We start from the raw sequence: 13,714 nt of genomic DNA on the forward strand, positions 1-13,714 counted from the left end.
CCAAAAATTACATTTTATTTTGAGATTAACATAGTTCCCCTCAGTGTTGGATTTCAGGGTCGCGCACTCTCAGGTTTCAGTTAGTTTTTCACCTCAAAGGTGGCATCTGAAATTATAGCCCTGCTGTCCATCTGGATGGAGGTATGGGGGCTTATCCAGGCCTAATACACAATGTGGTCCTGGGCTGTGCCACCAGTGTGAAGGGCAAGGCACTAGTCACCCTCACCCACTGGGCCACCTACCACTTTTCATCATCCACATGCAGTTTATCTTTCCCAACCACATTTTGCTTTCTGCTTGCTCAGTTAGCTCAAGTGTGTCCATGGCCAGCTTTGGACAGGTTTTGATGCATATTCACTGGCATGGGGGAGGGCATGTCTCCAGTCCAAAGTGACTTACCCTGATCTCACCTCAGTTACACTGAGCAAGCAAGAGACTACAGGGTGTCTGACTCCACAGAGCAAGGAGACTACAGGGTGTTTCACCACAGTGGGTCTTTGGAGAGAGAAAAAATAACATTTTCTCCCAGTTTCTTTCTTATTTTCCGCCTGTTTTTGCTGGAATTCTTTTAATATTTCATCCTAAATGGTTAAACTCTCACAAAGATGTTTTTGCTTTATTCCATTTTTTAAAAACAAATGTCAGACCATCTTAGCTGTACGTGCTGCCACCTAATTAATCTTCTGCACCATTAGAAAGCATTAAAGCAAGAAGGAACCACTGGACTCCTAATGATTTATGGCATCACTCCTGAGCTTCTGTCTCTGTGCTTTTGGTTGTGTCATTGATGCTGAAAGGTGCAGCCTCAACCAGAAATTCTGATGCCGCTTAAATCAGTGGGTGTTTTCCCATCAGCTTCAATAGAGCTGAGATTTTTTACCTTTTCCCTGCCATTTGTCTGTAAAGAGGCAGTAAAAATTCTGGCGCGATGGATAATGTTACAGGACTATCAGTCACAAACAGATGAGTAGGAGTCATTCATTACTCATCTTAAAACAATATGCATGTGCCAGAGGGGCTGACTTATATGTCCATTTTTGTGGCTATACATGGGTATATGTTCAGGGAGAGTTATGTTTTTGGAATGAGTGTTTAGGGAAATAACAGCATGGCTGCAGCTCTCCATCAAGCCCCTCTGGCAAGTTTCTGTGTGACAGGCAGCAAGTCATTAGGTGTTAGGCGAGAGGGTATTACACTTTCTGTCTTTTTCTGAGATATGAGTTGAGTTGGGAGGCAGCGAAATGAAGTGGATCCACGAACTAGATTTTTAGATAATGGATGGGCCCTGTAATGTATGCAATTTGAGAGCTGAGAAGACTGCGTATGCTGACAAGACAATGTATGTGACTAAAAGTGTGGAAATGTGGGTGCTTTGTGGTTATTATCTGTTTGAAGGACAGGGAAGATGAATCCCCTTGACCTGACAGCACTTCTACAATAAGGTTGTCTAAAATTGGAAGATTACTTTGGTTGGCAGTCTGTACTTGGAAGACTGTCTAAATATTCAGTGTAACAAATAAGCTTTATAAGATTTAGAAAGTGCTTCAGAACCTGCTGTTTTACTGAGATGTGGTCAGACAGGAATTAGGGCTTCTCCTCAAGAAAAGGTGATGGAATCAATAGCCCAACTGAAGTGCATCTAGAGGAGTGCACAGCATGAGCAACAGGAGGAGCTGGAAGCCATTGTACAGCAGGAAAACTAACAACATAGTTCCATCACTGAAACATGGTGGGATAACTCACACAGCTAGAGTGCTGAAACAGATGGCTATAGACTCGTCAGAAGGGATAGGCAAGGAAGGCGAGGCATTGGGGTAGCCCTGTATGTTAGGGGCTTTTGTCTCTAGGTGCAAGTAACTCAGAAGGCCTACAAGAATGCTGTGAGGGAGCAAATTAGAAGGGCCAAAGCCCAATTAGAACTTAACCTGGCTACTACTGTAAAAAAACAATAAACAAATGTTTCTATAAATACATTAGCAACAAAAGGAGGTCTAAGGAGAATCTCTGTTCTTTGTTGAATGTGGACGGAAACACAGTGGCAAAGGCTGAGGAAAAGGCTGAGATATTTACTGCCTTCTTTGCCTCAGTCTTTACTAGTAAGACCAGTCATTCTCAGGGTACCCAGCCTCTGATATATAGAAGTCAGGATGGGGAGAAAAAAAGTCCCCATAGTCCAAGGGGAAATGGTCAGTAACCTGCTACACCACTTAGACACACACAGCTATGCGACCAGACGGGATACCCCCAAGATTACTGGGTTTGCTGGTGGAGCTGCTCACGGAGCCACTTCCCATCTTTTATCAGCAGTCCTGGCTAACCAGGGAGGTCACAGTTGACTGGAGTTTAGGAAATGGAACATTCACCTGAAAGAAGGGCCGGAAGGAGGGTCTGGGGGACTACAGACCTGCCAGCCTGACATCAGTGCCAGGGAAGGTTATGGAGCAGATCATCTTGAGTGCTGTCACGCGACATGTGCAGGACAACCAAGTGATCTGGACCAATCAGCATGGCTCTACGAAGGCAGGTCCTGCTTGACTAACCTGATCTCCTTCTGTGACAAGGTGGTAGGTTACTGGCTGAGGGAAAGACTGTGGGTGTTCTCTCCCTAGACTTTAGTAAAGCTTTTGACACTGTTTCCCACAGCAGTGTCCTGGAGAAACTGGCTGCTCATGGGTTGGATTCTCATGGGTTGGATGGGTGCACTCTTTGCAGGGTAAAAAAATTGGGTGGATGGCTGGGCCCAAAGAATGGTAGAGAGTGGAGTTAAATCGAGCTGGAGGACAGTCTCAAGTGGTGTTCGCCAGGGCTCGGTACTGGGGCTAGTTCTGTTTATTATCCTGAGGATATATTCTGGTTAATATGCTTGAGGTAGGAAGGCTTTACAGCGGGATCTGGATTATTTGGTGAAGGCCAGTTGTATGAGGTTCCATAAGGCTCAGTGCCAGGTCCTGTACCTGGGTCACAACAATGCCATGCAATGCTACAGGCTTGGGGCAGCATGGTGCCTGGTGGAAAAAGCTGCCTCGTAGAAAAGGACCTGGGGGTGTTTGTTGACAGCCGGCTGAACAAGAGCCAGCTTGTGCCCAGGCATCCAAGAAGGCAAATGGCATCCTGGCCTGTATCAGAAATAGTGTGGCCAGCAGGGCCTGGGCAGTGATCATCCTCCTGTACTGGGCACTGGTGAGGCTGAATATTGTGTTCAGTTCTGGGCACTTGCTACAAGAAAGACATTGAAGTGCTGGAGTCCAAAGAACAATGAAGCTGATGGTCTGGAGCTCAAGTCTTATAAGGAGGGGCTGAGGGAACTGGAGTTGTTTAGCCTGGAGAGAAGAAAACTCAGGGGAGACCTCACCGCTCTCCAACTACCTGAACAGAGGTTGTAGTGTTGGGGGGTTGGTCTGTTCTCCCAGGTAACAAGTGATAGGACAAGAGGAAATGGCCTCAAGTTACTCCAGGGGAGGTTTCGATTGGATATTAGGAAAAATTTCTTCACTGAAAGGGTTGTCAAATACTGGAACAGGCTGCCCAGGGAAGTGTTTGAGTCACCATCCCTGGAGGTGTTTAAAAGAGGTGTAGATGTGGTACTTAGCGACATGGTTTAGTGGTTGGACTTGATGATCTTAAAGGTCTTTTCCAAACTACATGATTCTATATTTCTATGATGTCTTAAGAAAATTAAATAAATAGCCTTGTCCAAGGATAATTTCTTAAGCCCCTCAGAACAGTCAAGAAAAAAACAAAAAAGGCAAAAACCAGCAATCCATTAATGCGATTTTAAACAACATGTTAATTATCTGGTGAGCAGATCAGTATGACACTGTGCAGCTTTATTTTACATAGCAGCTTTCCTACAAATAGATTTAAATAATGTATAAGAAACTGGAGGGTGCATGTCTGTAAGCAACTAACTGTGGTGTAAGGATTTTATAATGTGAATAAATGAAGATACTCATATAGCTGTTTAACCTAGAAGGGGAAAAATTAAGAGGCTGAGGAGAGAAAAAAATAGTGTTTTCAGGTACTGAAGAGATTAAAAATGAAGAAAACAGAGAAGCAAACGGCACAGCTTGAAATGAATGGTTTTCTGCTGTTAGTACTGACGTGGTAGGAAAAGAGCAAGAAAGGAGGTGTTGAATGAGATGAGTGAAGCAGTAGGAAGATCAGGCCTACCGATGGAATCCTAAGAGTGGAGAATTGTGGAAGCCAGCAAGGTAATTTATGTGTGTGCTCTTTTCAGTCCTGGGCTGTATTTTCTGCTGAATCAGATGATTTGTCTTATCCTGAGTACATAAATAACACATAAACCAGGGGATAGTGACTGCACAAGGGTCAGGTGAGACGACAGTTCTCGGTGCACATGAAGCGACAGGCCAGGGGACACATGTCCTGCATGCATGGAAAGTCTGATGTCTGGAGCCTGGCAGGGCCATAGACAGCAGGGTTGCAGGGAGTGCTCTGAAGGCAGAGAAAGGTGTGCAGGGGCATGTGTGTAAAACCACATGTGAGTCCATAGTGTACAAGGACTGCAAAACCAGGAGTCAGTCATAAGAAAGGAGATGTCCTTGAAGTTTCAAGTTCAGGAGATTGAATGGGCTTGGTAGACCCATAGCTAAGGACAAGCCTGGAAACACCAGGACTTATAGGGAGCAGTGGAGGAGAGGGAAGGAAAACCTTTGCTTGGCATGAAGCCAGCTCCCATCTATGTCTCCATCTATGGCTTCAAACAGGGGAATCAAATGCAAAGCTTGACTAATGGAAAGAGATCAATGTGATTATTCTTTAAATCAGTTCTCTCCCCACTGGCCCCTGAGCAGAGCCAACGTTAAAGGCAGCTGAGTAGCCCCAGTAGCACTAGTGGCAGTGGAGTGACAGCAACACCAGAGATAGCACAACACATGGAAAGGCCTTAGGGCAGAGAGGTAAAGCAAGTGTCATTATTTCCTGTCCTGGAAGGTTACGAAGATTCAACTTTATTCATTTTTAAACCAATTTAGTTAATCTGGTGCAAATCCTTGCGTGAACACATTAGGAGCTGACTTACGATAGACCAAAATCATGGAAACCTGCCTTGCAGAGACTTAAGGAGCTTAGACTACTTAGTTTATCACGTACAAGGTGAAGAGGTGACTGTTATTTTCTGCAAGTCCATATGTGAGAGATTTGGTAGCAGACAGCTTTATAATCCCAACAGGAAAAAAAACAACTTACTTTCTCATGGGTGGGAGCTGAACCAAAACAGAGACTAGAAATCAGGTCTACAGTATTGCAGTGAGGGAATGAACCAGAGGAATAAATTTCCCAGGGGATGGGGGGACTTGATGGACACATATCAGGAAGCCTTGAAGGCATCATCATCTTCTCTTCAGCCCCAGGGGTAAGTTAGGCTTGTAAGAGGGTTGCTTCACTGTACAGCCTATGTAAAACACACATTAGATGTCTATGTTAGGTGGACAGAGACTTGCTTCCACCTATGTTATGGTTCATTGATTTTTTAAACCAAATGACCCTCAAGACAAAAGTGGGGATTTTTTAAGCTCCATTTGCACCTATATCCAGTATATTCGCAGCCTTTGGCTTTCAGCAGATGAAGTGAAACCGGTCATTCCTGGTTTCCCAGTGACAGATGCAGGGTGGGAGAAAGAAAGATCAGTTCTGTCATCATAAAGCATGACTGGAGAACAATGAAAGTGGGTGAAAAACAGTGTCTGAGGGACCTGAGGTCCCAGTAGTGATATTCGTCCAGAAAAAGGATGGTTGTTTCTGTAATTGGACCCTTTCTCCAGTATTCCTATAGACATTGGTCCTCAGCCACACTCAGCCTGCAGGATATGTGAAGGATGTAACCCCTCCTTCCCACAAATGTATTGGAATGATCAGAAAGTCATTGGGAGGAACACATCTGTTTTGGGAACTGTGGTCTGCCAGGTACATCTGCCAGCGCCAGGGAAGGCAGCGTAGCCACTCACCATCCCATCTCGGGCCACTTCAACTGTCCACAAACGTTCCTGGTGCTAAGTCAGAGTGGATGGTGTGAGACAATACATATTGAGTGACAGGAATAATTTGCATCTTAGAAGCCAAGGTGCTAGAAAGGAACATTAGGTCAGTTCTTGGCATTATTGCTTTCCCTTTTCTAACCAATTATAACCAATTTCTTAATGAGCTTTTAATAAGACATTAAATAATCAAGCCCCAAATTACTGCTGTAGATGAATTAGCAAAATGTGACCCAAAAGCAGTGTATGAAACAATATTATGCAAGATTTTTGCATATCTGCTAGTATGGACCAAGTGCCGCCCCAAGTGCTGTGAGCAAATGGAGGAGATGCAGCATATGCTGCCTTCCCTTGGAGGATGTTCTTGTGCAGTCAAAATGCATCTGCAGGCTCAGGTTTGGTACTAAGTGTTAAGATTCAGCCCGATATAGGTGTGTCGTGCTGATTGCTCCCAGCACCGTGTTGTTTAATCTTGTTATATTTCTCCCCTTTGATCACTTGTTGTAGATGAATTTAATTTCTCGGTAACTAATTCAGAGCATTGTACAAGGCAGTTCTCCATGCTCATTAGAAGGGACTTGCCTATTTTTTTTTTTTTTTACTTAAGGTTTGCCTCCCTCTTGCTTTTGCCTCAGTTTTATGAGTGTGTTAATTACTTTCAGTTCTATTACTTGGAAACTCATTAATGTGTCTTCGTTAAGAACATTATTCTTGTGCTGTTTCCACCATTTATAGAATTTCTCCCTTTTATTGTCCCCAGTTTTGAGCAATGAAAACTTGAGGGACATGTTATGAAGGGAAAAATCCCTTGTTGCTAAATCATTTTTTACAGATGGGTTCATGGCCATGAATTCATTTCATGCTTGCATATTGCATGTCACTAATATTAAGAGCAAAAAGCCTGAATGGGTGATGAGGGCTTCTGTTCTTGCAGTCAACAATTCTGAATAATCGCTATGCAGGAAACTCCTATTTGACTGAATGTGCCATTACATGGAAATATAGAAGCCTAAAAATCATGTTATTTTGTACTGTCTCCCAGACTCATTTTAGAGCAGCTATTTGGATCCCTGCCACATTATCTTTAAAGAAAAAAAATTGACATCTGTGCTTGTGACATTGTCTAAAATGAATCTTCATCCGTGGATTATTAACTGCACATCCCTTATGGTCAATGGCTTAATTAAATCAGATACTGATGACCTTAAAACTAATTCAGCACTTTCATGCCTACTCTTTTCTGTTTGCTTCATGTCAAATATGAATGCAATGGTGAAATCTTATTCCAGCATTAATGTTTGCAGCATCCTGCAATGAAGCACAGTAGTTTGGTTTGCACAATGAAAATTAAATGGAAGCAGCTCATGCTGGCACAACATGTACATCGCTGGCCAGTTAACCAGAGGAAAAAGAGCTATTGTATTGCATTATGTGCAGGTGAGATGTGTTCCATGAGCTGAACAACTGAAGAACATAAACAGTTGCCTGCCTGCAGTCTGTATTGGATATCACTGCACTGATTTGCAAGAATAAATCTCATTGTATACTCATTAAAAGAAATAATTAGTGGAAGACATCTTAACAAAGATGTCCTGAGTTTCTTTAGCTTGGCCTATAACGAGATTTGAGAAGCATATACAGAAAACAGAACCAGCTTTTTCTGTGCTTTTCTCAATGTTTTAAAAGCTTAGAAAAAGCATTAATTACACTGTTTACCAAGAGCTTGAATTTGTAGGATGTTAAAAAATACATTTCCACCTCTGCTTTTCTTCTGCTTGTCAAGCTGCCTTTCTGTTGTATCCCAGCCCGCTTTCTCTACCTGTCTATCTTGCCCAGCATTGTGTCATCTCAGCTCATTCCAGCTGCTGTTCTCCTAGGTACGATACAATAACCAACCAGTGGGAGACCATCGCTCCCCTGCCAAAGGCCGTCCATTCAGCCGCTGCAACTGTCTGTGGTGGGAAGATCTACGTCTTCGGTGGGGTGAACGAAGCCGGCCGAGCTGCGGGGGTCTTGCAGTCCTACATCCCTCAGACTAATTCGTGGAGTTTCATAGAGTCTCCCATGATCGGTAAGGGATGCGTGGTGTCAGAGTAAACCCGTAGTACAACAGAGATCTCTGTGCTACAGGCATTTTAATGCCTTTGCAGAAAGCAAATGAGTTGGGGGGTGGGGGAAGATACGTTTATGACATATTGGCAGGAATGCATGGTATATTATACCAGAGAGGCAATTATCTGTATCTTTACTGAAGGCGACTGTCACTCATTAATACAGCTAGTTATCAGCTAGAAGTGATGAGTTCAAATTAGAGGAAAAAGGAATGCAGTTATTGGGTATGGACAATTAGTAATTTTAGATCCAAAAAAATTGCAAAGTGCAGTGAAACTTCATCCTGGCATCATGTGTTGCTCCATGTGGTTTAACACCACCATCAGTTAATGGATTATTACTCATGGGTTTGTTAAGATGCCGCCTGTCCTGTGGGAAGTGGCAGTCATTCTTAACTGGGATTTATCAGTGGTGTCCACAGGAATACATGCTTCAGAGCCTGAAATCTCCAAGATATGTAAGTTATTAAAACTGTGTTTTATAGATTATGATGCCCTCAAGCTCACTGAACATTTTTACTGGACAAAGAGCAAGACAAGAGGCCAAATTTTCCAATGTACAAGCCAGTGTCAGCGATGCAGACTTCCTTCCAAAATGAGGATATGGCTCATAAGTTTGCACCTTACTTGCTTTCTGTGGTGATTTGCACCGTGAGCGTTTAGGTTGCTTTTGGAAATGTGGTTTAGTGTTCAGCCTCACACGGACGTCACTGCAGAGTAACAGCCAACCTGGGCCACCCACTCTGCGATGGGTGGCTATGGGCAGCCTTCGGTCTGGCTATACTTGACTGCCAAAGAAACAGCACTCATACAGTCAAAGAGAAGCTGTTTTGGGGTGGCTTGCTTTGGCATCCTAGATTCATAGAATAGTTCAGGACCTTTAAAGTTCATCTAATCCAATGCCCCTGCAGTGAGCAGGGACATCTTCAACTAGACAAGGTTCTTCAAAGCCTCGTCCAGCCTGAACTTGAACATTTCCAGGCATGAAGCATCTACAACCTGTCCGGACAACCTGTTCTGGAGGGGTTGTAGATGCCTCATACCTGTTTCACCACCCTAAATCTCCTAGTCACATTGAAAATGTGACATGAGGTTTTTAAAAAATCATGGTCTCGTTATTGAGCCTGGTAGAGACGTAGGAGTGGCAAGTCATAAGTTATAGAATCACAGTTATAAGGTATTCAGGTAAGGACTGAGAATATTCAGAAAGCTAAACCAAGCTGCTCTTTTTATTGTAGCTTGTTAACAATTATTTTGACTCTCTTCTTGCGGTTCCCTAGTAGGTCAGGTCATGAGGAGCTGGTACAGTCACGATGTAGCCTCCCCTATGCAGAGGGCGCTGCTGTTTTTCAACTCCCTTGCTGTGGTTTGTGTCCAGCCTAACATAACATGACATGCATATGATGCAGCATGAAGCACCCAGCGGGAGGGCGTTAACTGTTTATGTAGTACAGCTATGCAAACAACCTTATTGCCTGGCTTTTTCTATCACGTGGCTACAGCTGCTGCTGCTGCTTATTTAATCCACTGACTGACAGTATGAGGTTTTCTGGACTCACAGCTTATTGCAAAAATGAATGCATTATGCAAAGAGGTATTCCTTTTCCTCACAAAAATAGTGCAAGTGCCACAGGAGCTAAGAAATCATTCCCTGGGCTCGTTATTCTGCCTAGCAGGCATCAACGCCAAGCATGCTTGGAAAAAATGATCCAAACCATTCAGAGTTGGGTTCGTTACCCATTCTAATAGACGGGTACTATTATTTCCTAACAAAAATACATGAAAGACACTGGTGAAGTTAAAGGATGGTATTCATGTTTTCTTGGTGTAATCAAAGTTAATTAGTTAAGCTGAAGGCATAAAATACATGATAAAATGAGGAGTTGCTGTGTCTTTGCTGGGAAATGTATAATGCCAATTTATTTGCAAATACAGTAAAGTAACACAGAGCCTGAAAAATGGCACCCCTATGGAGAATGTCTGGGAAACTGCACTGATGTGATGCATGATCTTCACCAAAAGGCAGTGGGAATATTGAGATTATATACTTTTGATTTCTGCATCTCTACAAGAACCATATTGTCACCTGCATTTGTAAAGTATCCCCAAGAAGTGGATGCTACACCAAGTATGGTACAGTCTAAACCCAGCAAGGGAGTAGAAGGACCCTTGGAGTGCTTTTTGCAAAACGGAGCTGAGATGAATTGTGGGATGATCACTGCTGGGGTGCCTATGACATCCTCAGAACTTTTTTGTGCTGATTTGTGAAATCTTGAGGTATCTCTCTGAGCTAAGGCAACTGAGCTATCCTATGGTGAGTTGTGCTGTTTAAGGTCACCCCAGATATCAGTGAAATCTGTTTGACCTCCGATAGAACAACAGGTTATTTAAGAACACTGCAAGCATGTTCAGATGTGAAACAGTAGGAGCAGGTATTGAAAGTAGCCAAGGTCTCTGGAGGTTTTTAGACCAGCAGTACCAGTCTCAAGTCACTGGTATTTTATGATAGTGAGCTGAACACAATATAGTACACATTTGAACCCAACAGGTCCATCTCTTCCAAAGCGTTGTGTGCCAGACTTGCCCAAGGCAACACTGGCATCAACCATGGCAAGGGTCATTTTTTTGGCTAATCTCAATGGAGGTGAAGCAGGCTGGATACTTATATCCTACCTGTGCAGAGAAGATAAGAAGTAGGGACTGATAGCAAGTCCATGCAGCTCAGCTTCTGCTCTCTTCTGCCTGGATTTCTTCTAGGAATAAGCAGTGAATTCACTCTCAGCTTCCATTTATTCTTTAGCCCTTAACGGCCAGGAAGTGTTGGGACATGGATGCCTATGTACAGTAGGTATGACACTAGGCTCACCAACTTGCTGCACATGGATTTTGTGGTAGCCTTTGGGAAGGTGTTGATTATACTCATCCATGTTTGAAGAGGAGAGGGTCTTTCTCAGTGTCCCATCCTTTGCCCCACGTCTGTCCTCCCCAGCTTTGGAGGGATAGATGTTCATGCATCAATGCAGCCCACAGATTGATGTTACTGGAGTAATGTAGCTTTCCAGGGCTTCCACATTGCATGTTCTTGGTAAACCACATCACACATCTCTTTCTTTTGTGTTTTGAGCACTAAGAAGTTTGCTGCTGTCAAGCAAAAGTAAGTCCTACAATAGCAAATGAACCCAGGCTACCTACTTGCAGCACCTGCCTTTCCCTATCTTGCCAGGCTGCCCTATATCACTCTGCTAAAAATATTCCATGCCCAGCTTCCTGAGGCTTGTCTTATTTAACAAGATGGCTATAGACATGCTGAAGTCAGTGGTTGTTACTAAGCCTAATTATCTAGTCACTGCCTTTTAGTTCACTTTGTGCCTTCATGCCAGGACACTAAAATATACCTTTTTTTGACACTCTGTACAGTCAGTGTCTGTACTGGTGGAATTACAAGTTTTCATTAATGTTTCTGGATTGCACAAAACCCAGTGTTTCGTCATCACCGCTATTAAATTTTAAAATCTGGTGAGAACTATGGGAACACAGAAGTCAAAGATCTATGAGCATTTTAGATTTCCAGACAACTATCTAGTTCCTCACCATGCCATTTCCTCCTGCAGTGATATGTGGGACAATCACAGAGCTGAGAATGTAAGAAATATCTGGAAAACAGCATTAGTAGCATGCGTGCATTTTTACTGCACTGTCCTGTGGCTTAGTTTGGTTAAAATGCGTAATCATTCCCATTAACTTATTTTTGGACTTTACAAGAAAAATCAGACACATGTCCTGCCCCTTTCCCCAAGGCCAATAGTTCTGTACCTGTGTATGGGCTTGGCCAGCTCTCACCTATTGAGTCTCAAAGCAATGAAGGTTTCATCTCATCCTACAGTGTATTTTTCTTGCCATGACTAGTTCTTGGTGTTTATCCCACTAGTAAGCTTGAATATTACTTTCTTTTGTCTCACTGATTTCTCCTCTGTATATGCCGTATGCAGAATTCAGGATGGTTTTTTCCACTCCTTGATGTGTTCCCACTGCACATACTTTCTCTGCCTTGCTACCTCCCCTTCATCTGTGTGGCCATGCTTTGTCCAACTCTCTTCAGTTCGTCAACATTTGTCTCATAATTTGATGCTGAAACTGCCCCACAGCAGCAGGTGGAGCTTTCTGTTTTGGCACCCGTGATCCCACCGCACATACATGAAATGCAGCATTTGTAAGTGAGGACACTCAACTTCAGGGTCCCTAAGGAAAGTTTGTGCAAGGGTCACTGAGGAAACCCTAGGGCCTTTCAACCTGTTGTGTAGTTACGAGAAATCAGCCAAGAGGAGAGCACCGTGCCGGAGGACTGACATCCAAGCCCCTCCTGTTAACTGCAGTAGCTGCACTTTGGCCTCCTGAGCTATGTTAAGGATCAGACCAAGGTCTGCTAGCTGCCGCAGAATGTTATCTTATCCATTACGATGCCATTCTTGAGCTTGTCTGCATAGTATTCAGAGAGGGGAAGAGGCACTTACTATTAAAAGCAGATTTATTTTATATTAACTAGCCTCTGTTCTCCAATCTGCTTCATCATTTGCATCAACCTCCCCACTGGCCACCTGCGCTTGCAGAGAGACCCTTCGGCTGGAGTTATATCTGGACCGGTAGCATGCCTGCATTTTTTCTTCATGATAAAAATGGTAAAAAAATAGCTTGGTTTTAATAACCTTTTCCCATATGAAGTGCTGCTGCCATTCAGTGTAATGCCACTTCAGTCTCTGACCGAGTGCTTCACTGGGAGGCAACATAAGATCTTTAAGCAATCATGGGAGGGAAAGCAGGACCGTGCTACTTGACCATATAATGTACTGAGAGATAGGAGAGCCACGAAACACATCACAGACAGTACGCTGTCATTACTAAGTGAGGAGTACACTGGTAGGTTAAAATATCAACCCCATGTGAAGTACACCTCCGGCTCAAGGATTGTTGTTGAGTGCATACCCCTTCCTGCAATGACTTGCCACTAGAATAGAAATACTTGCATATTTTCCTGTAGCAACAGCAAAGAAGAGTGATTTTATTATTTTATCCACTTAGACAGAAGAGTACCTTTTATCTATTATTTCCTTTACATTTATTCTGCCTTTTAATCTCAAGTGTGCTTGCTGTCCTGGACAAATCCCATTTAAGATTTTCCAGCTTAAAATGGATTACTGTATCTGACAGCCCCAACACTTGAAGTTTGGAGGGGAAGGGAGGCTGCTTCTCTGTTTCTGTGCTGCTTCTCCCCTCTGTTCCTTCCCTCTGGCAGGGAAGGAGTCATTTGAAATAACCAGTGTCCCTGGTATATCCCACCATAAGCCTCTGACCCATAGAAACTCCCATGTACACCCAGTAGCGTTGACCAAAAAGCCCAACCAGAACATGCTTTTGCAAAATCAGGCTCCCCAGCCACCTGCTTTACACTATGAGCATGGTGAGGACTTGGAGCAGCAACAGAAGTTGCAGTCTCCTGAGCATTTGCAGGAGGCTTCCAAGCCCTGGGATAGACAACAGCAAGGGAAGAGTGTGGGTAGCACCTAAGATGAAGTGAGGTTAAAGACTGAAGGTGGTCATCCACACCTGGGT

General features: G+C 43.5%; 1 protein-coding gene across 1 annotated transcript in view; it reads left to right on the top strand.

The window, feature by feature from the left end:
• The window catches only part of KLHL29 (kelch like family member 29), a gene marked incomplete at both ends in the record, with an annotated part of 255,315 nt that overhangs the window by 227,192 nt on the left and 14,409 nt on the right, over positions 1-13,714 (top strand). The window contains one exon of the mRNA XM_080617020.1: positions 7,874-8,067. Within this exon, the coding sequence (XP_080473146.1) occupies positions 7,874-8,067 (194 nt within the window). The remainder of the gene's footprint in view (positions 1-7,873; positions 8,068-13,714) is intronic.

Source organism: Psittacula echo, assembly GCF_963264785.1.
Source record: "Psittacula echo genome assembly, chromosome: 4".
Taxonomy (NCBI): Eukaryota; Metazoa; Chordata; class Aves; order Psittaciformes; family Psittacidae; genus Psittacula; species Psittacula echo.